The 24,482-nt window shown below is 38.3% G+C and overlaps 6 protein-coding genes across 8 annotated transcripts; 2 read left to right on the forward strand and 4 right to left on the reverse strand.

Annotated features, from left to right (window-relative positions):
- The first annotated feature begins 444 nt into the window (after positions 1-444).
- LOC149405976 (uncharacterized) lies at positions 445-2,046 on the forward strand. 2 transcript variants are annotated; one of them, XM_089630501.1, is made up of 5 exons: positions 445-628; positions 1,117-1,242; positions 1,342-1,467; positions 1,579-1,710; positions 1,808-2,046. In XM_089630501.1, the coding sequence occupies exons 1-5, from the start codon at positions 523-525 to the stop codon at positions 1,885-1,887; spliced, it is 570 nt and encodes a 189-aa protein (XP_089486627.1). In that variant the 5' UTR covers positions 445-522; the 3' UTR covers positions 1,888-2,046. The 2 variants fall into 2 exon arrangements, with proteins under 2 accessions (XP_089486627.1, XP_089485891.1); XM_089629765.1 differs by having other exon boundaries at positions 448-628; positions 1,105-1,242.
- A 2,214-nt stretch (positions 2,047-4,260) lies between these two features.
- LOC149405977 (AAA-ATPase ASD, mitochondrial-like) lies at positions 4,261-6,060 on the reverse strand. The gene is made up of 2 exons (XM_089601304.1): positions 5,599-6,060; positions 4,261-5,483 (listed from the first exon to the last, which is right to left on the reverse strand). Exons 1-2 carry the CDS (start codon positions 5,953-5,955, stop codon positions 4,392-4,394), a joined length of 1,449 nt encoding a protein of 482 aa, XP_089457430.1. The 5' UTR covers positions 5,956-6,060; the 3' UTR covers positions 4,261-4,391.
- A 1,791-nt stretch (positions 6,061-7,851) lies between these two features.
- On the reverse strand, positions 7,852-9,737 carry LOC149405978 (AAA-ATPase ASD, mitochondrial-like). Its single transcript, XM_089602187.1, has one exon. The coding sequence runs from the start codon at positions 9,688-9,690 to the stop codon at positions 8,068-8,070; it is 1,623 nt and encodes a 540-aa protein (XP_089458313.1). The 5' UTR covers positions 9,691-9,737; the 3' UTR covers positions 7,852-8,067.
- A 2,668-nt stretch (positions 9,738-12,405) lies between these two features.
- On the reverse strand, positions 12,406-16,134 carry LOC149405979 (neuronal acetylcholine receptor subunit alpha-5). Of its 2 annotated transcripts, none has more exons than XM_089603213.1 (3): positions 16,043-16,134; positions 15,043-15,109; positions 12,406-13,019 (listed from the first exon to the last, which is right to left on the reverse strand). In XM_089603213.1, exon 3 carries the CDS (start codon positions 12,995-12,997, stop codon positions 12,782-12,784), a length of 216 nt encoding a protein of 71 aa, XP_089459339.1. In that variant the 5' UTR covers positions 12,998-13,019; positions 15,043-15,109; positions 16,043-16,134; the 3' UTR covers positions 12,406-12,781. The 2 variants fall into 2 exon arrangements, with proteins under 2 accessions (XP_089459339.1, XP_089460017.1); XM_089603891.1 differs by lacking the exon at positions 16,043-16,134 and adding an exon at positions 15,365-15,459.
- Positions 16,135-17,158: 1,024 nt separating this feature from the next.
- LOC149405980 (Pathogenesis-related thaumatin superfamily protein) lies at positions 17,159-18,403 on the reverse strand. The gene is made up of 3 exons (XM_089626023.1): positions 18,285-18,403; positions 17,868-18,166; positions 17,159-17,795 (listed from the first exon to the last, which is right to left on the reverse strand). The coding sequence occupies exons 1-3, from the start codon at positions 18,346-18,348 to the stop codon at positions 17,343-17,345; spliced, it is 816 nt and encodes a 271-aa protein (XP_089482149.1). The 5' UTR covers positions 18,349-18,403; the 3' UTR covers positions 17,159-17,342.
- Positions 18,404-20,696: 2,293 nt separating this feature from the next.
- Positions 20,697-22,610, forward strand: LOC149405981 (Protein kinase superfamily protein). Its single transcript, XM_089605575.1, has 2 exons — positions 20,697-21,593; positions 21,682-22,610. The coding sequence occupies exons 1-2, from the start codon at positions 21,025-21,027 to the stop codon at positions 22,457-22,459; spliced, it is 1,347 nt and encodes a 448-aa protein (XP_089461701.1). The 5' UTR covers positions 20,697-21,024; the 3' UTR covers positions 22,460-22,610.
- Positions 22,611-24,482: the final 1,872 nt, after the last annotated feature.

The following is a 24,482-nucleotide window of genomic DNA, read 5'->3' on the forward strand; positions in this document are numbered from 1 at the left end:
TTTTCATATCAAAACTTTAAAAATTCATATCTTATTTATATGGACTCGAAATTTAGATTCCAAATCATACGGATTCGTGGAGAAGAGAACTTCAAAAATAGACCAATTGTCATTAATTTTCGATTTTTTAAATTATTAACATTTTTTGTTATTTATTGCATGTTTAATGAAGATATTTAAGTCAAATATAATCGCCATTGGCTATTTTTGTAAACGTTGGCTAAATTCCAATTTTATAACTTATATTTTGCTACAAATCTATAACGCCCAAATAAAAATTGTTAAAACAAGAATCAATGAGAAAAGGCAAGTACAGTATGTGGATTGAGATTAAAAAAAAGGTATAGTTAGTGGAGAATTTTGCATGAAAAACGTGAAGGGCCTTTTAAAAAGATAATTATTATTGAGACTGTGCTGACTAAAGTTGGGGTGAGGCTGGGCTATAAAAATGGCTTGCGAGACACAAGTCTGTCACACACAAAACACATACACAACACAGAAGAAGAATTAATTAAGGGAAACATGAATTCAAGAGCTTTTGTCTTGTTTGGTCTTCTCGTTGCTGCTCTTCTTGCTGTATCTTCAGCAGCCGATCATGGTGAGAAAATCAACGGAGAGGAAACCCTAGGTATTATTCACAATAACACCATGCTCTGAATATCTCTTATATTCATATTCATCTCTAGATATATGTACGTAAAAAACATATATAACTATTGTACTCCAAATAAAGTTGGTCATTTCACCGCGGATGGCATCAAATATTGTTGCGCAAAACATCATTACTCCCCGTATACTTCAAGCTTTGGCTATTTTTACCAAGAAGCAAAAAAAAAAAACATTTTCCTAAAAACTCAAAAACATATATAGACGATGGACTTATTTTTCTTATTAGTGAATTTCGAATAGTTAATTTGTATAGTTTAAATAATTGTGTGCGAGCTCTCAAATCTCGTTTTCTCACGCCCACACAAGGTTTCTCACACAAAAGAAAAAAAAAATATAACACAAAGATATGGATAACAATGATATATATATATATATATATATATATATATATATATACACATATATATGTGTGTGATGAAACGATCATCAATTAAGATATGCATGCAGTTGGTGATGACATAGCCAACAAGGTCATGATGAGTGGGGATTTCAAGCCACTCACTGGTCCCTGCTGCATCATGTTGGGCGAATTTTGTTGGAAGAGGGTCTGCGACGCGGAAACCATACAACAAGGTATATATACATACAAAGACATGGATACAAATTAATATACATATGTCTGTGTGTGATGAAATGATCATCAATATATTACGACTTTTATCATGCATGCAGTTGGTGAAGCCATAGCCGACAAGCTCATGATCAGTGGGAATTTCAAGCCACTCACTGGTCCCTGCTGCATTATGTTGGGCGATTTTTGTTGGAAGCGGGTCTGCGATGCCGAAACCATACAACAAGGTATATATATACATACAATACAAAGACATGGATTCATATACACATATACATATGTGTGTTTGTGTGTGTGATGATATGATCATCAATAAATTAAGATTTATGCATGCGCAGCTGGTGATGCCATAGCCAAGAAGCTGATGATGAGTGGGAATGATTTCAAGCAGCCACTGACTGGTCCCTGCTGCATCATGTTGGGCGATTTTTGCTGGAAGCGGGTCTGCGATGCGGAAACCATACAACAAGGTTATATTTATACACAAACACACGTGACACACATGCATAAAAAGATATAGATATTTGAACTAATATATATACCATATATGTGTGTGCGTGTTTCCAGACAAAGTCCGTGCGGTGGAAGAGTTCATGAAGAATTTCGCAGCAAGAAAGCTTGGTATTAAAATGGTGTCCAACAACTAAGAAATCTATGATCCGGCCGGCCAATAAAAGCTTGCTCAACCATGATGTTCACAAAATAACTACTTCCTTGTATGAAGTATATACTTATGTAAAGTGTACACGTGTGAGTGAGAGAGCTTTATCAATAAAATTGGCCGTATATATCTATTTTTATTAAAACCTACTTCGGTTTATCTGTGTTACACTTCGGGACATGCTTTTTCTCCTCCTATATTTTCCAAATGATCGAAAAAACAAATAGCCTATTAAATTAATATATTATATAAAATGAGTCCAGGTTTTAAGTATTCAAGTTAAAAGGTCATGTTTTTTTTTCCAGATATTTGGCAAAATATATTCAGCTATCTACAGTACGATACGGTTATAATCATATATATGAATTATAAAAATCTTTGATGAGTACACGCGTCACAAGTTATAAATCTATACCTATTCGTTCTTAATATAAAGACCTTAAATCTCTTCGAGATACCCAATTTAAACAGTTGTAGGAGGAAATAGTAAAATTTAATTATTTGTTGTTTGACAAGAGGCTAATTTTTCGTCGCTCTCTCAAATGAATTTGAGGAGAAGAGTTGGAATCACATGTAGAAATTTTTTTTCCAATAAGAGCTATTTGTGGTTCGGTATAAATGAGAAAGAAACAGATTAATTGTAATGTATTAAATTACTTCTAACATTTTTTTTTTTCACAAAAACTATAATTTAGACAAAAATACTAGTAAAAAGAGGAGATAAATTATCTATTTTTACCCTCTTTTTTTCTTTACTTAAAAAAAAATTCTTTGAGTCTCGTTCATGTCAAGAAATATAATTTTTTTAAAAAAATCTGAGTTTGTTTGACGATTTGTTGATATGACATATATATGTCAACAATTCACATATACATATACCAACAAATGACAGCACTGAGTTGGTTGATTTATTGACATAAATGTCAACAATTGACATAATTTGTTGGCATAGATGTCAACAATCGGCATAATTTGTTGATATAATTGTTATCGATGAAGAAGGGGCAGGGACGGTTGGAGCTCGCTGAAGATTTGGATTTGAAGTCGGAAGGACGTATTGCTTGGCCTGAGAAAATTTATCTGTGTTTTTTTTTTTGTGTGAGAGTGCGTGTGTTTATGGGTTGTGGTAAGTGAAAGAGAAAATGGTTGAAGGGTGGAAAATAAAGGAAAAAATAAGGGCAAAATGGTATTTACACACTGGGTCCACTACTAGAATTGTCTAAATTGGTGCTTTAGTGGAAAATGTGAAAAGAAAAAAGTTATAAGATGTATTACTTATGACAATTTCCCTTTGTGCAGACCCTAAATTGTGTCATATCTATGAGTAAACAAACAATATGCCCCGCGCGTTTCTGCGGAATAATTAATATATTTTAGTCTAGAGGAAGATATATATATATATATATATATATATATATATAGAGAGAGAGAGAGAGAGAGAGAGAGATATGTCCATAAATATTTATATTTGAAAAAAATGAATTTAAAGTTTTTTGGAAACATTTTTATTTTTTTGATAAAAAAATCAGTACGAATAACCACAACTTGTGTTTAGAGTCTCTTATTTTTTTCTTATTAAAAAGAAGAAAAAACACACCCACAACACAATGTTCATTGAATAGTGTTTTTGTCTCTAAAAAGTATTCCTCTACTTTATATATATATAATTTTGACAAATTACATCTTCTCCATAAAAAAATTACACATCTATGAGCAAATAGATGAGAGAAGTATTATTAGTGGTACCTACCATAAATTTTAACTACCTTACGTCATTAATTTTTGTTTTATTAATAATCCAGCCAATCAAAAGCTTCAGGGAGAAACCTCTCTCTCTCTCTCTCTCTCTCATAGAGAAGCTCATCTGATATCTTTTGCCTTTGCAGGTGGAAATGCCTCAGCCCGGTCGTCGCCAATAATTTTTTTTAAACTTTAGTATTGTGAAATGTTTAAGTGTTCATCAAAGATGGTGACTTTTTATTAAGTATGGGTTAGCCCATAAGTTGACTTTTGTCTAAGTTGCAACGAGTGTATTCGAGATCTTGAAAGACATTGCATGTTTGAGATGAAAACATTTGATGAAGAGAAGGTCTTGGTTATCTTTATGCCGATTCTGGTTTTGTTCCCTGCAATAGAACAAGAGACTCGAGTTTTAAGTTTTCAATATTTTATACGACGATTCTGGTTTTTTGAGTGCCCTTCTTGAACTTAATATTGTAGTTTATTTTATTACTAAAGTAATGTGACGATTTTTTTGAATTATATATTTGATTAATTTTAGTGGTGTGAATATATAAGACTCTGATAACAAGTTGAATTTCATCTTAAAATCAATTGGTGTCAAGAGAAGAGATCCAACTAATATATAAACACATGTTCATTCACACACACAACCAATGCGAGACTTTCCCACTTCAATAATTTGTTCCAAGTAAACAAGAAACAAAAATCTTGTATACAATGATTCTCCTAAACTAGCTAGATACTGGTTCATGATTTGTCCGAAACCACACTCTTCTTGGCCTCTTCTTCTTCCTCCTTGTCTCTCGCCTTCTGCTCGAGGGCCTCGACGAGGTTCCTCAACGGCAGGTCGACGTCGTCCACGCGGGCACTCTTGAGCATCAGATGCTCCGCCACGTCAGCGGGGGTAATCTCCACCGCGGAAAGTAGGTCCGAGACGCGAGCAAACAAGGGGTGGTCGCCTTGGATTCCAAGGTAGTTTCTCGCCAAGACCTTGAAGGCCTCGAATCCGCAGAAGGAGAGCTCGATGTGCTTGTCCATCCTGCCCTTGCGGATCAGCGCCGGGTCGAGCCGGTCCACGTGGTTGGTGGTGAACACGATCACTCTCTCTCCGCCGCACGCCGACCAAATCCCGTCGATGAAGTTCAAGAGGCCCGAGAGAGTGACTTGGCTGGCGCGAGAGCCGGCGCCGCCACCGTTTCCTTCCTCTCCTCCTTCTCTCCCTCCCTTGGAGTCGTCGTCGACGACCCTGGGAGTCTTCTTCTTGCGCTGGCCGGTGAGGTCGAGAGAGCAGTCGATGTCCTCGATGACGGTGATGGACTTGCCGGAGGTCTCGATGAGGAGGCGGCGGAGCTCGGTGTTGTCCTTGACGGCGGTGAGCTCGAGGTCGTAGACGTCGTAGTTGAGGAGGTTGGCCATGGCGGCGACCATGGTGGACTTGCCCGTCCCGGGGGGCCCGTGGAGGAGGTACCCGCGCTTCCACGCCCGCCCCGTGCGGCTGTAGAACTCCTCGGCCCCGCCGAACGCCTCGAGGTCCTCCACGATCTCGCGCTTCGTCGCCGGGTCCATCGCCAGCGTGTCGAAGCTCGCCGGGTGCTGGAACGCCACGTGGCTCCAGTAGGCCCCGCCCCCGCCGTTGGTGTAGAGCCGCCGCTGCCGGTTGCGCGCCTTCAGGGCCCGCCCCTCCCGGATGACGTGGCTCAGGTACGTCCCCAGGATCAGGTCGCGGTGCCGCGTGTTGAACACCAGCTTGTAGTATCGCCGCTCGTCCGTCGCCCCCGAGTGGCTGGTCAGTGGAAACGACGGAGTCTTCGGCGAGTTCTTCCCCGAGGACCACCACACCTGATTAAAAACCGGTGGTTCACATTCACAACTCTAAAATTGAAACAATCACTATTCTTCAGCCTAAAGGAAATCGGGAATCCTAGTCTCAATTTTGATCCAAAGAAAGAGAAACCTTGACGCCTTGAAAGTGGTCGACGACCTCTTCGTTGTCGTCCATGCTGAGGGCGAGGGTGGCGGGGCCTTTGGCGGCGGCGACGTCGGCCGTGAGGCGCTTGGCGTTGTGGGAGGCGTTGGAGGCGAGGTAGCTGTCGATGGCCGGGTAGGCCTCGCCGCGCTTGAGGCGCTCGCCGGTGAACTCGCAGAACCTGACCTGGATGAAAGGGTACACGTAGGCCACGAACCTCTGCGCGTGCTTCTCCATCTGGCTCCGAAGCTGCTGCGGAAACAACTGTTGGAACACCGCCCACACGAACATCATACCACCCAGCATCGACCCCAGTTGGGTCAGCGACTCTGTCGGATTCGACATCTCTTTCGTTCTTCTTCTGCCTTGGTGATTTCAGCCCCAAATTATAATCAGGAATTCATTGATTTCCTTATATTATTGGGGATGGATGGATGGATGACTCGGCAAGTCAAAGAAGAAAGACTACTGTCTTTGCAGGCTGCGTCAGCTAAGGTCTTTTTGGTAATTTACTGTATTGTTACATGAACTTGCATCAAAAGAAGATTGTCATGTGAGTCACATGTTAGGTGACACTGACATCAGCGGTGTAGATTGGTTCTTCGAAATTCAACAAATGCAATTCGAGTTCAACTTCAAGCTGGTTTCTTGGTCCACAAGCCAAGTTTGTTGCAGACTTGGAAATGCATAGGAAATGAATATCCCTTGGCATACGGACAAAACATTTCAAAAACTTTTTTTTTTAAAACTCGTGTAAAAATAATTTTAAGAATCTTTATTTGGTTTTATATGCACCTACTCCACCACTACTCTTCCCGTTTAACAGAGCAGGTAATTTCACATACAGCTAAAAATATCCTATCATCTAAAATTTAATTGGTTTCACACCTCAACAGAATACCATTTTTTAAGCTGAAATAAGATCTATACATACATATACACTCTTTTTTGTCAATACTGTTGAACATCGTAAACAAAATTATCTCTATATTCGAATATAGTTAATAAGAACAAATAATAGAGAGTATTGAGTGATAGGTGAAATTTAAGACTTGTACAATAATGCAAATGCCCTCTTCCAGCTATCTCTTTTTGTATTTATAGGTTTTGGGGTCGAGTACGTGGGATGATCAGTCCCACGTCTCTAATAATCGCTACCGAAACGTGCGTGATGGATGATTATTTCCTTATCTGCTTGGCATGACTGTCAAGGTGAACGTTTTACTTAAGTTTAAATTTGTTTATATGTGTTTACGTTTACTTTGACTAGTCTTTGACCTAACAACTTCTATTCTCTCCAAAGTTTTGCTCGAAAAAGATCGTTCTTGTCTTATGAACGAATCGTTCTTTAACTTTTATGATCACTCAGGCTTATTTGACTCGAGCTCGTTGTTAGATTGTATAGATTCGAATAATTAAATATGATCAACTATGCTGAACAATTAAGAGAACCAAAATGCAAAAGATACTCTTTAAACTATGTGGGGTCTCAAATAATCCTAACAGAAAATTGGGAACCTGAAAATAATGTTTGGACCACACGGTTAGTTCAAAGCAGGTATTTGAAGTTCAAAAAGTAAAGGACAATCTATCACTAGAACTCTTTTTTTTTTAAGTAGAGATATTTATTGCTAACGTAACACCTCTTATTGTAAATGATATGTTATGAGAATCTCAATATAATGAATCTAAAAAATTAAGGCCTTGGAACAAAACAAAAAATTTAGCCCCTATAATAACTTTTATAAAATAAAATAAAAAAAAGTCTAAACAAAAGGCAAATTGGACTCCTTGATTTTAGCCGCCTTCCAGAATCTTATTACGAGAGCATTGTTAGATTTGTATATAATAATATAATAAAACTAATTTTTTTTATCAGTTTAACAGACTTCGATCGGTTTGATCTATGATCAATCTATCTATGAAAGAGCCAAATAATAATTGTTATAATCTTAGTGTGTATTTGTTCTTCTTTACGATGAAAGATTTTAAAATTACTAAACAAGTAATTATATGGGTGTTTAATTATTTGATGGAATAACTAGTTGAATATTTAACTACTTCTCGACAATATGCAATATTAACTACTTATATCTATGCAATATGCCAGACAAAGAAAAAAAAAATTAACAAAAAGACTCAACAAGTTTGCAGTTATGCATATTCTTTGTTGTAACTTCCAAAAATTATGATGGTGCGTAAGAGTAATTAGATAAGAGTAAATGAGGATAGGCAAAGATGTAAGGCTAAAATGTTTATTATACTAGCGTCATTTCTAGTGACAAATTTTATTTCACAAACACAATTAACAAAAAAAAAAAAAAAAAAAGCAAACCGACACCATGAACCATAGGTCCACAGTCAACGAGAAACACACAAGACAACATTTGAATGAACATCAATTGATGCTATTCTAGCTAATTAATGACATATATACCCCTGATCCAGAACCGAATCTTAACTAGTCCCATTTTGTTTGACACCATTGTCCAAGCTTCCTTTACACTTGGCACACACCTTCCCATCTTGTTCCTCGGCCGATTTCTTCTTCTCTTCTTCTTCTTTCTCCTTCTTCTCTTTCTCTTTGGCTTTGGATTCCTCTTCCTCTTTCTTCTCTTCCTCTTCTTCCTCGGCCTTCAAGCGCGCCTCTTCCTCCGCCCGCTTCTTGGCGTCAACCTTCTCCTGCTCCAGAGCCTCCACCAGGTTCCTCAGGCGCGCGTCCACGTCGTCCTCGTCGCACTTCTCCATCAGATTCTCCGCCACGTCAGCGGGGGTCATGTCCGTCTCCGTCAGAAGCCGCTCGATCTCCGGGAACCTCTGGTGGGACTCTCCGATGGGGATGCCCAGGTAGTTCCTGGCCAGGACTCGGAACGCCTCGAAGCGGCAGTAGGTGAGCTCGATGTGCAGGTCCATGCGGCCGCGCCGGATCAGCGCCGGGTCCAGCTTGTCCACGTGGTTGGTCGTGAACACGATGACTCTCTCTCCGCCGCACGCCGACCAAATCCCGTCGATGAAGTTCAAGAGGCCGGAGAGAGTGACCTTGCTCTGTTTCCCATCCTCCTCCATCTTCTTCTTCATCGGATCTTTCTTCTTCTCCTCCTCTTCCTCCTTCTCAGTCTTCTTCTTCTTCTTCTCCTTCTTTCGCTGACCCGTGAGGTCGAGGGAGCAATCGATGTCCTCGATGACGATGATGGACTTGTTGGAGCTGTCGATGAGGAGCTTCTTGAGCTCGGTGTTGTCCTTGACGGCGGTGAGCTCGAGGTCGTAGACGTCGTAGTCGAGGAAGTTGGCCATGGCGGAGATCATGGTGGACTTTCCCGTCCCGGGGGGCCCGTGGAGGAGGTAGCCCCTCTTCCAAGGCTTCCCGACCCGCTCGTAGAACTCCTTGCCCTCGCGGAACTTGACGAGGTCGCCGAGGATCTTCTTCTTCATGGCGGGCTCGAGCGCCAGAGTCTCGAACGTGGCCGGGTGCTCGAACATGACGTGGCTCCACTTGGTGCGCTTTTCGCTCCACCAATTCTCGGAGGAGCCGTTGGTGTAGAGCTTCCTCTGGCGGTTCTTGACCTCGAAGCCCTTTCCCTGGGCGATGACGTGGGCGAGGTAGGAGGCCATGACCTTGTCCTTGTGGCGGCGGTGGAAGGTGAGGCGATAGAAGCGCTTCTCGTCGGTGTTGGGGTAGAACGACATTGTCATCCCTTTGGAGCTGCTCTTGTAGGAGGTCCACCACAGCGTGGCTCCGTCGAACTCGTCGGTGACCTCCTCGTTGTCGTCGGGGCTCAGAACCACCGACTTGTTGTCCTTTATGTCGCTCGCCTTCAGCCTCTTCGCGCGGCTCGACGACTTCACGCTCAGGTAGTTCTGGATGGCTTCGTACACCTCGCTGCGCTTGAACCGCTCGCCCGCGTACTCCTGAAACGTGATCTGCACGTAAGGGTAGATCAAACCCCACGCCTTGTTCGTGTACTTTTCCACGTGCCCTCTGATCTGGTACGGGAAGTACTGCTGGATTATGGCGTTCGCGAACATGAGGGTCGCCATGATCGATCCCATGTGCGACCACATCTCTCCCATGCCCATCATTCTTCCTCCCCTTGCTTCTCTACAGATGTATGTTCTATGTTGTAAATATATGTACCCACTCAGTCGTTTTTTGGGGTATTTATATACTGACACTACGAGAAGATATTTTTGTTTCTTGCTCTCTAATCTAATCCAACAACTTGTGGTGTTTTTCCTGCTGCTTTCTTGTGGGTTTTTTTTTTTATTATATATATTTACAGACCAAGACTTGCCACGTCATCTCGGCTTCTTCTTTCTTCTTAAGTCAATATGATGCTTTTTATATTTGATGAGAATTGAGAGTAGTGTGAATCGACGTGTAACTAAGGAGCACGCCATCTTCGACTTGTCAAAGGCATTGAAATGTGAGTTTAATTCTTACACCAATTTTCGCTGAAGTGTCAGCAAGGACGAAGCTAGTAATTTATTTTAAAAGTGTGGGCCATGTGTACGAATGGGATGCTTATTATCGTGTATATGTATAGTGGCGTGATTGCGATACATGAGTGTGAGTTATGACGAATGCGTGTTTTTTTTATTATTATTAAGAAATAAGAAGAAAACCAATTGATGTAGGCAGTGACGGAGCCAGGTGGGGGTCAGGCTCCACCTCAACTTTTGAAAATTATTTTTTTAATCCCAAATTTTTATATTTTTTTTATAATTTTACTCTTAAATTTGACTAATAATTATGTTTTTTTACCCAAATTTGTAAGTTTTTTTTCAATAATGTTCCTCCTAAAAAAGTATTTCTCAAATTTGCCCCTTTTGATTGAAATCCTGGCTCCGTCACTGGATGTAGCCTCTAAGTCAATTCATTTATGCTCTATATTTGCTGCTTTTAAATGAATTTTTGGATGGTTCAAATTGGTTGTTCATAGAAATTCATAAAAAAATAAAGGTGAAATGTTGTTGCCAAATAAAGCGTTTATTTACCAAAGGAGGAATCGTTTGTCGAAATACCAAATTTCCGGCCGAAAAGTCGACAAATTTTTTTTTTAAAAGAAAATAAATGAGAATAATATTATTTATTAAAAATCAACAATGCTAAATCACACAAAATTACTACTTAATGTATTAATTTTGAATTTTATGGAACATGTGAACCAAATTTTTATATGATTTCCATCTTAAACTTACTTGATATCAGACTGTTTGTTTGTTTGTTTCTGTTTAAATTATTCCAAGTAGTCTACTTTGCGGTAATTGGTGGTCATTTTCTGCAAGGATATTTTTTTTAATAAAGTAATAAATGCGTAGTTTCAAAGAAGTTTACAAGACATTTCATACCTTTTGCAACGTACCAAGAATCAACGTGGCTTTTAATGCCACACAAAGGATGCGCCAAAAACGTTTAGAATATGGGATTGATAACATGGGTTTGGACACTAGTAAGACTAAGTAAGTGGTTTATTCCATATTTTTACTTTTTTTTAAGATAAATTTAAGAGTGTTTAGTTACGAACATGTAACTAATAGTGAGAAATTTATTATTATTAGTTTCATGTTTGTAATCAAATACTCTTATATTTGGTTTTTAAGTAAGAATTGGAATAAGCCACTTATATACTTTTAATTGTGTATTATTCTCTTGATAATATCTTACGTTTGATATTATCTATTTTCAGAATTTGGATAATTCGCTGAATTTTTATTTTTATTTTTTGTATTTTGCCAATAATCAATGCCATATCGATCGATCACCGATGTTATAAGCATTTCAAAGACACTGTTCACGAAAATATAAACAAACTTAAAATCTCTTAACTAATTTATGAACCAATACTGAAATAATCTTCTTTGGCCGGTTTAAGATTTTCCTAATCACGAATGACAGAATAATACGCCATCAGAAGATGGCTTGATGACATCGTCTACAAGCTGCATTGTCATACGACAGATGCAATGCAAGTGCAACGTAATAAAATAATGCAATTGGTGGTTTATAACATATATTTATATGCCGTCTGCCCATTTTCATAATACTTGACAATCTCATAAAAACAAATAAGCGTCCATATGCATGGTTGGTTTGGATTGATAAGGTTAATCTGGGAATAAACCAAGCTTGAGGACAAATAAGCTTTTCTGTGGAATAGATTAGGTTTTGAATGTTAACTTATTTCATAGGGAATCAATTTTTTTTATTTATTTCAAATTTAAGTAAGAAGCACTCTGATCCACATAATTTAGTCTTGCATATTTTATCAATTCATTTCAATAGTACTTATTATTTTATCTAATTGTTTAGAGATTGATTAAGCTAAATATGATCGATTGAAAGATAGTAGTATAGACTAATGGGGAATTAGTTAGTTGGTTCCTTTTATTGTGTTTTGTTTATTTAGAGTTGGAGGCTGATGGGTAATACAGCCACTTCAATGTTTATTTATTGCGTGGTTCACGTAATTTTTTAATTTACGATATCGCCAATAAGAAAACTTCATTTCTAACAAGAGCACCGTCGACATTGCTAAGCTTACTTGAAGCTTTACAAACACGTCGCTGTTCATTCGCTTCCATTCATTCAGATTTGAGACTTCCTCGCAGAAATCTCAAGTCGTGTTCAAACTTCAAAGCATATTAAAATAAGACATACATATTATGAAGGATGTGATCAGTGTACTAAATTGGAGTTTATAGGTCCCGGTTCTATAAAAAACACGGACCAAATTACTAGCATAAAAAAAGAATGGTCCGAGACTAGAGACGATCATATCGCCGCAGCAGTTATGGTTGGAGCAAAACAAACACTGGGTAATTAATTAGAAAACTGAAGAAAACAAAGAGAAACAAGTAACACAAATGTGGGCTGTTTCTCGTACTCAACAATATGTAGTTGAACTTCAACCATCTTCACACTCGTGACGCAACGAGGACACAATCTATGATAATGGCAAGCCACTCGAGGAAATATAAATTTGAAAAACAGTTGCAAATATGAAGGCATTCAAACTTTTGGTGGCATGAACATCACAGAAAAGAAAGAACAAAAAAGAAAAGAAAAAAGAACAGAGTTATTACAGATTTTGGAGGCGATGCAAAGTCCATAGGCAGTCCCACGATTATTAGTTGACGAGATTTGTCGGAAACACCCTCTTCTGTGTCTCTCTCAGAGAAACTTCCGGTAGGGTCTGCCGGCATCCTCGTCCTGCATATGGAATTCCTTGACGATCCCTCTGTAGACCAAAATCGGAATGGCGATTCCGAAGATGCCGATCAGGGCAAAGTTGCGACGTGTCCAGCGAAAGTTCTGCTCCAAAGTCTCCCTCGCGGATCCCCAGTCCTCTATGAACTTGTTCTTGTTTGTCTCCATTCCTCCGCCCATTTTCTCTCTCTCTCTCTCTGCCCTATAAACACAATCAATGCTTGACAAATAAGCAAAAACCCAACACCCGTTCCGTTGCTCTTAAATAGTGATATACCTACATTAGTATAGTGTTGACACTTATTGACTTGATCTCATTCAAACATCTCCCTTAGACCATCGTCTCATGGCTATTTTTATTGGTTAACAAAATTAATCTTTCATAACCTAATTTCAACAAATTTTAAAATAAAATTGATAAACTATTAAAATACAATTTAGTTTCCGGTACAGAATGCACGAGAGCATTTGAGATCCACCGATATACCAATTCGACTTGTATAATGACATAGCCTTAGCTAGCACAATAATAAGATTAACATATTATAATATATTTATATATAATATATTTATAAAGAGGAACCCACTTTTACTGTAAATTCAGTGTACGTTTACTGTTCCCGGTCAGAGAGAAATTACAAAATTGTCCTTTTCAGTCTATGATATTTACAACCCTGTCCCTGAAGGCTTTAAAATTACAAAATTGTCCTGTAATGATATTTACAACCTGCCAGAGAACTCTGGATAATTCGTTGGTTTTCTATATATAAAAAAATTTGTTGTGTAATGATATTAGAGAACTCTGGATAGTTCAATGCATATCCAGAACAATTCATTAGTTTTCTATATATACATGTTCAATCTGCAAAACACATCATCGTACCATTCTCTCCAAAACACTGTGGGTAACATCTGTTTCAAACAAAACAAATTTCCAGAAAAAAATTTCAAAAAAAAAAAGAAAAAAACTCTTCAGAACATTCATATATTTGGCTCCCTTCAATTGTCAACATCATTCAAGCCGCATTCACTAATCACAAAATCATAGCCCTCTCTCAAAACACTCAATCACTATAACATATCCTTCAAAAAAAACTTTAAAAAAAAATAAAAAATTTCTCTGTCGATGTCTATTTGAAATATTCAGATATTAGACTCTATTTACCTGTCAAGTCAAATTTTCAAGTGCAACGTTCACTCTAATTCAGGTATGTATTGCTTCATTCATTAAAATCATTAGTTAACATCTGGATAAAAAAAAAGTTACACAAAATACATATCCAGTTTTAGCTTTTTGCCACCATCCGGGAGTACTCTATATCTAGAAATGGCATCAGTTAATTTTTATTCTTAATTGACATTGATGCATATAACATAACCAGAGTGTAAAAAATAGTAGAAGAACAAATAAAAAAAATAGTAGAAGAACAAATAAAACATTTCAACAATAATCATTAGTTAGTATGTACTGCTTCATTCATTAAAATCATTAGTTAACATCTGGATAAAAAAAAATAAAAAAAAAATAGTTACACAAAATACATATCCAGTTTTAGCTTTTGGCCACCATCTGGGAGTACTCTATATCTAGAGCATCTGTTAATTTTTATTCTTAATTGACATTGATGCATATAACATAACCAGAGTGTAAAAAACAGTAGAAGAACAAATAAAACATTTCAACAATAATCAAACTCCTTAACTCTTTAGCACTTCTCAGGATTATTTCAACAATGAAAAGTTGAGGGAAAAAAAACTAGGAGCTCCTAAGTTCTAAAACACTCAATCTCAGATCCAATTCAACAATTCATTCGTATATTCAATTTATTTATAATAAAAAAAAAAAAAAAAAAAAACCCCAATCAAATCAGAAGCACTAAAATTTCGAAACCACCAAGAATCATGTTCAAGTTCGATCTCAAGCTAATGAAATGAGAGAGACAGAGAGATTTAAATACACTACTTAAAATCATTGACAATTAGCAAACGCAACATAAACAACGCAAAGACTCGGACATGAATTCAGTCAAGCCAAGATCCAAAAGACCTAAATTCACAGCTTCAACACATTGGATTAAAATACGAAAATGAGAAGAGAATCTGGATAAATCTTAATCAACCGCGAACAAATATCGAATCATCATATAATACTAAGATTCAAAATAGATTTCAAACCCTAGCTTTTCTGAAAGTCGATCACTCGAAGAAGAATTTTGAGACTTTACCTTGAACAGTGAGTCTCGACGACCCCAAAACCACAACCACAACCACCGGCCCAAGAAGAAAAAATCACTGCAAGTGACCCGCAAACGAAACTGAGAAGAGAATCTGGATAAATCTTAATCAACCGCGAACAAATATCAAATCATCATATAATACTACCCAAAATGTAGAGATCTATTTTAAGCTAACACTGTGAAGGGGAAAAAAGAAAAGAAAAAAGAGTGGTTAACTGGGCTGAACAAATGTAAATGAACAGAACGAATAAAAGGGAATGGAAGGCCCTAAAAAAAGTCCAGCAAATCTGAGAATAAAAAGAAACCCTACCAGAGAGACAGTGAAAAAGGGCGAAGAGAAGGAAAAAGAGAGAGAGAGAGAGAGAGAGAGAGAGCGGCGGTGAAGACAAGAGGAAATGTGTTTTTTTCCAAATTTATAGTTACAATATAAATGGATCTACGCCGTTTAAATTTATAGTTACAACACAGTTCCTACTCCGAAATTAGCTTAAAACCTAATCTACAAAGTCAATTACTAATTTTCCCGAACTGAGACAGAGAAAAACAAAAAAAAAAAATTAATAAGGGCTTGAAGAGCAACTGGAGTGAATAGCAATGCCGATTTAGAAAATTCTATCATCCAATCCAATAATTCCAGAGTTTATAGATGACTCGAAGAAATTGGATTGTGTTACCATATATCAAAATCCCCAATCACCTAATTTCGTCTCGTATATGTTCAAGTCCAGGGACGCCAAATAATCCCAAATATATTTAATATATACATATCAATGATAATCAATTGTTGTTCTGAAATTAAAATAAAAGAGGTCGATTGAAGAAGCATACAGCAGTTCGCGATGATGAACATTGTGGTCAGAATTTGTTTTTCCCCACGAAGGAGATTTTTTTTTTTTTTTTTTTTTTTTACATGAATTCGAATTCCAGCATAAATCCACCAAAGTATTTCTTCGAAATATTAAAGAAAGTCAAAGAATTTACTTCTTACCCTGCGTTCGTCGAGTCTGGCTGAAGAGATCAGCGAATTCACAAACACAGCTTCCGAATGTATCTCTCCAAAGAAGACATAGTCTAATTGAAAAGCCCCAAATATAATATTGTCCATTGGACTTCTTTTTCAGTGAAAGCCCAATAATGCCATTCAAAAAGCCCAAAACAGCCTCCGTTCTCCCTCTCACCCAATATACCGAATTTAAATAATGGAAGTTTAATTATAGAAAAATTAGTCGATTTAAGCCACTTCAAACGTTGCATTTGTAATCTAACCAACGTTTTATCAAAATTTCAATTATAGCCAAAACTGATGACGTGTCATATTTATGTAAGATGGTAGTTACTATATTAACCTTGGATTGAATTTGATTTAGCAAAAGTGTAGCCCACGTTTTGTGTGTTTATTTGTTGCCGATTATTATATATTCGGTAATTATCTTATTATGCGTTTATTTATATTAATTAACGTTATTTACCCTGATAAGTTGATTGTCATATTTTATAGCCACATCTAATAGAAATGATTACATTTCCTGCGTGACTGATATAATAAGCACTTCAACCTACATTTACAGAAATTAACCATTATTAATAACACTAAGAATACATGATGATTTGTATTAGCAAGCAATATAAATTTACAGAAATTAACCACACTGAAATATCAATAAATTTACAGAAATTAACAACACTGAAATATCAATTACACTAAGTATTCCTAATTTATTTCCGAAATTTGAACGGATCATATGTCATGACGTGTATTCATTATCCTGTTTTACTTTCCTTCCATTTATATTTACTTTTTTTTTTATACATTACCGAATACCAATAAATTTGGTTGACTTATTCAATCAATTAATATTTCATTTCCCTTTTAATTACATTACCGAATATCCTGTTATGAATTCAAATATATGAAATTAAATAGCTGTATACACTATAATTCGATCAAACATGGGCTACTGTTTTGTTCACTTAAGTATAAGCATTATGGTAAATTAGGTATTTTATAACCGCAAATTTCAGTAAATGATTAGATTGCAAAATTTACTAAACGTGGGCTAGATTCCAAAAACCATGTTTCAAAATAGCTACATTGCTAGTTTGCCCTCAACTAACTCCAGAAATTTCCAAAAATTGACCCTCAGACAACTTTATCCTCAATCATATTCAGAGCCTAATAGTACATATATGGATGGATTAAAGAAAACAAAGTGAAGAGAAAATTTTAAGTTATATGTAACGAAAATTACACCCCGTGATAAAGAAATCTCATTGAAATAAAAAGGAAATTATATATCCACGTGGATGTCGAGGGTGGAATCAGCATGATTAGCCCATCCGGAGGGGCAAAAGGTAATTTCATATTCGTTGGAAGAGCACGAGACCAAAGGTTGGGGCGAGTCAAAGGCGTAGGAGTAGTAAGAAGGACAGGCCTCCTTGAAAGGCTTGGAGTAGACGCTGGGCGCGCACTTGTCGGCGCTCCCAAACTCGTTTCGGCAGCAAAACGCGTCCGCGTTGAATGCCAAGCAACCGCTCTTGCACGCCACCACTTTTCCGGTGGACTCTGACGTCACTCTGAGCTCCGATGGGCACGCGCCGTTGACATCCTTCACGCACCCGCCGATGGAGCACGATTTCGCATTATTCGCATGGCGGGCCGAGACTGAGATCGGGAGGTTATACCCGTCCACCACACTCACGTCGTAGTAGTCAAGCTTCGTATCGTCACCTCTCACTGAAATCTGATCAGTGACACCATATCAGATTCATTAGTATAATGTAAATTATATATTGAGATGAGGTCAATGATTCACTTGAAAAAGTGTGGCCGGTGGAGCGCCCGGTAAGCCACCGCAGCGGAGGCGGCCGTCACAGTCGCCGGTTTCGCAGGCGCGCGTGACTGCACCGGAGCTGAAATTGCAGGCGGTGCGCGCCCAAAGACGGCCGGTCCACTTCCACGGCGCCGACACGCGGTGGGTCCGGCCAGACGGGAGAAAGAATCCGCCGTCGCCGATCACTGGGAAGCCGCCGTTTGGCGCCATTGCCGGCCAGATCGGGAACGGGCATTTGTTGTGCACAAACAACGTCACTGCATGAGAATCCCTACTCTTACCTGCAATTTATTATTATTCCATTAATTTTTGTTAAACACGGTCTCATATACTCGATCATTCTTGACTTTTCATGAGGGGCATACAGTAAAATAAATTCAGATTGTACACATTAATTACCACTGCCAGATGAGATTAATAGGATGAACCAAAAAAGAAGAAGAGCAAACTGTGACGACCTCATTCTTTTTTGGTTTCGTTTCTCTAAGTTGGGAAATTATGAGAAGAGAGACGTATATATACCATTTGAAGAATGTAGATTATATAGAATGGAGATTGTATATATATATTGTCTTCTTTGATTGCACTTCACGGTTTTGATTTGGAGGATCTTTTAATACAAGAAACGTACGATGATAGAGAGGTTGAGAGTGGAGTTACGCCAAAGGTGAGCCAAGATGGCAACATTTAGTAAATAAACAAGGCTTTTCTTTCGCCAATAAAGTAAAACTATATTATTTGTGGTAGATTGGCCTTTCTTGTGCATATATTATACACTGAAAAGCGTATTTACTGATGTCTTTTAATGATATTCATAACAAGTTATGTAACACTAGTTAATTTGGAAACAATTAAAGCTTTTTTTTTTTGTTACGTGTCTTAAAAGCTTATTCTTCTGACAGTAGTTTTGATTACAAAGTAAACTTGACACTTTTCCATCGACATGCCTGAGATGGCTCTGTCCTTCCCTAATAACAACACTAAGAAAGATCAGAAAAACATTTGAATACTTTTTCTTTTCTGACGGTTTCATTACCAGCGTAAGATAGTCGGAAAATATATATTGTGTGTTGGTTTATAAACATTACACATATTGATGGTTGAATTTGTATCTAATCTACTAGAAGTGTATATATTTATATATATATATATATATATATATATGTTTTTTATTCCAACAATTGTACATTCATAAGAAAAAATGGTTGTTTAGCTACGACTCTAATTACGTTACACGTAAATTGCTCATTTATGAGTCATAAAATAAATAAAAAAGATGATGGAAGCCCTTGTTTCCAAATCGGCTATGATTAAAGATAGGCAAAAAAAAAATTAACCGATTAAATTTTTAATCATTTTGAACGATTGTTAATCATTAACCATTCAAAACAGTTAAACATTTAACCGGCTAATCGTATTTTTTAGAACTGTCGACTTCTTAACCGTTTGTTTTAGTATTTTTTTTAGTGTGTATATATAATGCCCTCATTCATTGCATTTCTTATTTAATTTTAAGGTGTGGACGTATTTGTGTTAACAGCTCAAATGGTGAGATGCCTAGAATATCCAGTCGAATCTCGGAAGCAAAACTCACTTGGCAAACTGAAACAGTCATATTCGTATAAATTGGCGACAGGTTCGTGGAAGTTTTAAATGCTAAAGTAATGTAAAGTTGTCGTACTTGATATGATACTTATTAATAATACAAAGTTATTAATCAAATATTATAACACTACGAGCGACATCTATAACATATAAAAGCAGCGGGAGTACATAAGTTGAAGGAAATTTTTTAAAATAATTTAGATACGGTGTTTTGCTAATTCTAGCTACATATATTTGCATAAAATCACTCACTTGATATCTTCATCGACTCATCATTTCTATATGAAATTACCTCTCCCAATACCCGGTCTAAAATGTTACACATGATTCTCAAAAAAAAAATTACAATATGTAAATTGTGTACTCAGTCAACACGTACAATTATAAACCCGTTGCCATTTGCAAACGTAAAAATTGACTTATAAGTTATAATACATGAGAAAAAGGGCCTTACTTTTAAAATCAGATCATCTAACAACAACTAAGATTAAAAGTAAAAATAAATCGGAATAGATAGAACAGATGAACCCGTTCCACCAAAAAAATGAACAGATACATGGTGTTCCTTTTTTCTTTTTTTTTGGCTATCGACAACTTGTTTAAATACCTAATACTCCCTGAAAAAATTTAAAGATTAAATGCCCCAAAATAAATCTACCTTCGATACATATTTTAACAAAAATGAATAGTAATATTAATATCAATGTAACAAGCGTGAATTATTTATTCATTAATAAAGAGTCTTGAATCTTGATTGTTGAAATATATCTTATCCAAACGTGAATGGTATAAATTAAGTCAAAGAAAACCTCTAATCCCCGATTGGTTATCTTATTATTGACGGTCAAGATTGCATACTAAACACTCCACTAATAATTATGATTCATCAGTCAAGATTCCCTCTTTGACGCTCAAAAATCCATACTTTGTTGTTTCAGTTCCGCATGTATATATTATTCAACCGGACTAACGGTATTAGCCGAGAGCTTTGTAGATTCGCTATTACTCTATTATATATATATATATATATATATATATGTATTTGATAAATATATATATATTAAGGTCACACAAAAAGAAAATAAAATATATGTAAAATCACATTCGTTTAGAAAATCTGAAACGCTTTTGTCGTCCTTGGAAACAGGGTTTCTCTCTCTCTCTCTCTCTCTCCATCTGAGTTTTTTTTTTGTCTGTAAGCTGTATTTTCTGGGACAGAGGGCTTAAGAAAGAGAAACGAGAAGAAAAAAAAAATGGACTCAAAACGAAAACACGAAACAAGGCATTGGGTCTCTCACCATAACTCACTGCTCTTTCTCTCACATTTCAAATTTGAACAGAGTTTTCACAGTCTAACTCTAACTCTAACTCTATCCCTTCCTTCTCTACTTCGCTCCCGCGACTCTCCCGCTTTGACCGCCTCGTTCCACGACAAACCTTGACCCTCCCAAACCCCTCTTCCATTTTTAAGCCCCCAAAAAGCTGGTATCTTTCTCTAAGACATTTCGTCGAACACCTTCTCTCCACAAACTCAATGGACGAGAAACCGCCGAATAGCAGTGATTCCCACGACGGCGCTTCCGTGGCCAGCGTGAGCCTCAGCCTCTGCAGCAGCCTCGCGGAAAAGAACGCGAGCGAGAAGAGCACGTCGAGCAATTCGAACAGCTTCGACGGAGACGAGTCGGCGGCGAGCTTCCGAGGGTCGTGGGCGTCGAAGCCCCACAAGGGAAACGACCTCCGATGGGACGCGATCCAGAGCGTGAAGGGAAGCGAGTCGCTGGGGCTCGGCCATTTCAGGCTCCTCAAGAAGCTCGGCTGCGGAGACATAGGAAGCGTTTACTTGGCCGAGCTCAGAGGCAGTGGCTGCGTCTTCGCCGTCAAGGTGATGGACAAGACCATGCTCGCCGGACGAAAGAAGCTCGTCAGAGCCCAGACCGAGAGAGACATTCTCGCCCTCTTGGACCACCCTTTTCTTCCCACTCTCTACGCCCATTTCGAGACCGACAAATTCTCTTGCTTGTTGATGGAGTTCTGCAGCGGCGGCGATCTCCACACTCTCCGCCAACGCCAGCCCGGAAAGCACTTCTCCGAACAAGCCGCTAGGTTTAATCTCCTCCCCTAAACATATTATCATACTTTTCAATTCCACCCCCATTATACTATTTTATTACAATCAGCCCCCACATCACAGGTTCTACGCGTCGGAGGTTCTTCTGGCGATGGAGTACCTCCACATGATGGGAGTGGTGTATCGGGACCTGAAGCCGGAGAACGTCCTCGTCCGCGAAGACGGCCACGTCATGCTCTCCGACTTCGACCTCTCTCTCCGCTGCTTCGTCAGCCCCACCCTCCTCCAATCCGAGCCCGACACCTCATCGTCCTCCTGCCGGATCTGCGTGGTCCAGCCGTCCTGCTTCGGGCCCCGCCGCCTGCTTTTCCCGAAAAACAAGCCCCGAACGGAACACGACGCGACGAGGCCGGTGCTGGTGGCGGAGCCCACGGGGGCGCGGTCGATGTCGTTCGTGGGGACCCACGAGTACCTGGCCCCGGAGATCGTCCGCGGGGACGGCCACGGGAGCGCCGTGGACTGGTGGACCCTGGGGATATTCCTCTACGAGCTGCTCCACGGGAAGACGCCGTTCAAGGGCAACGCCAACCGCGAGACGCTCTTCAACGTGGTGGGCCAGCCACTCAAGTTCCCCGAGGCCTCCAACGCGGGCCCCGCCGCGAGGGACCTCATACGGGGCCTCCTCGCCAAGGACCCCAAGAAGAGGCTCGGCTTCCGCAGAGGCGCCACCGAGATCAAGAACCACCCTTTCTTCGCGGCCGTCAATTGGGCTCTCATCCGCGGCACTTCTCCGCCGGAGATTCCCAAGCCCCTCCACTTCGCCTCCTTGAACAACACCGCCGCGCCTTCGCTTTCCGATACCTCTTCTTCGCCCTTGTATTTGGAGTTTGAATTCTTTTGAGTTTGACACACATTTTTGTTCCCGTTCCCTCACGTCTTCCGTGAATCATCAGTCAGTCCTCTTGTTCCTCGAGTACGTACAATGAATTTATTAAAACAAAAGAAGAAGAAGAAAAAAAATTGAAAATTTGTGTATGTTATGTTTAATAATGTGGGCCTTTCTCAGATTCTATACCCTTTTGATGGCATGACACTTTTGTCTCTAAAAAAATAAACCTGGAAAAGAACTTTTTGAAAAATTAAAGCTTTGAAAACGGACAAGACACAGAAAAGTTCCCAACTTTGATGCGGACTTGGTGATACTTTTTAACAGCATATATGTTTGTCACGTCACGTTTCACTGCTGTGTAGTAGATATAGCTGGTCTTGAATCTTGATCTTCTTTTTTCTTCTTTAAATTCCAAATTTTGAAGCTCACAGAAACTGGGTTTCTTTCTTAAAACAAGGCCACCTTGGCTGTTGGTCTTGGGTTGTCCAAAAGTGGTCCTTTATTCCTCTGAAACCAAAACAGGCTTTTTTTCTCCTTCTTCTTACAAATCATTACTTTAATCATAGTGCTCTTTAACTTTTATCTTTCTTTTACCTTTGTTTTTTTTAGAGTCTCCATAATTCTTGAATTTGACAACAATTCATCAAATGATTCCATTACTTGCTCTTGTGCTTCATTCATTAGAAGTCAGTGATGAATCAGAGTACAATCGGACAGCATGAGGACAAACAAATCATAGCTTCTTCTTTTTTTTCTTTTTTTTTTTTTTTTTTCACAAAAAACAAATCATAGTTTCAGCTCAAAAATCAAATATCTTACTATATCCTTTTTTTTTCTACTGCCATGGAATTAGAATGAAATATATGCGCGCAGGGAAGAAACCAGATATTTGGGACTAAATATGGATCGTAACTATGTTCTGTTTATTTTAATCGACTTTTACAACAAAAAAAAATAGTTTAACAGCCTAATTGGTAAAAAAAAAATGCACTTTTTAACTAAAGTAGCATGGTTTTTACACAAAAATTAGTTTTTTTTTTTTTTTGAATAATCAGTGAAGTCATGTTTAGCTTTGAGATTATGAATAGATGTAATTTCAACCCTCAAGAAAATTGAACAAGAATTAAAAACTGTAAGATTAAGAAGAATACCACTTGAAGGATGATCTAATTTGAGCCCTATCTCCATTTGTCCTTGTATGCATGCGAGTTTTTTTTTTTTGTTTGTTGAGTTTATTATTTTTGCCGGAGCACTCTAAAAATAGGGCCTACTGTTTGAATACATGATAAGAGCATTTATTTGCTGGATATATTATAAAGAAAACGCATCATATATATGTGATTCGAGCCTGCACGTCTTTGAATTTTTTATGTGCACGATATATTACAAAAAAAGTTCAATTTAAACCTCATCTTATTTAGTTTCCCGAACTAATGTTGAGCGTCGGAGTAAACCCTCCGCGCCCTCTAAGTTCACTTTATTGTTTGTTTAGGTGGCGACGATTGGAAAATTGACTTTACCACCACATCGATCGTCTCTTCCAAGACTCCTTGGATATCGTGGTTGTTCGGGTTTGACCTCAATTCGCCACGGTTCTTCTCGCACCAATGGAAGCGATCTCCGTCCTCATTAAAATTTTGACGGCCATCTTGTGATAGTGACTTTTTAGGTCCGCCCCAATTAGTCAAGTCGCTCTCAAAATTGTCGTAGTTGCGATCCTGAATACCTCAAGTATATCGCACAACGTGTCATCCAAGAAATCGCATTAACAATTTTTAAATAAATTTGAGATGACAAATAGATATAGCTATTCTTAAATATTGATAAGTCGAACTATACTTGATGGTGTAATTTCTTAGATACTTTAACCACGTCTCTATTATTATATTTACATGCTCGTTTTTTTCGTAAATCTCATAATTGTCGGCTTCATAAGCCCACAAGTATTTGTAAATCGAAGACCTCCTTTTTATTAATGTGGTCGATGATCGTTTGATCACATCTAACTCCGGGTTTCAAGACAATCATTTACATA

This window comes from Urtica dioica, chromosome 1 (genome assembly GCF_054948205.1).
Source record: "Urtica dioica subsp. dioica isolate 48M chromosome 1, U.dioica_male_clone48M_v1_H2, whole genome shotgun sequence".
In the NCBI taxonomy this organism is placed as follows: Eukaryota; Viridiplantae; Streptophyta; class Magnoliopsida; order Rosales; family Urticaceae; genus Urtica; species Urtica dioica.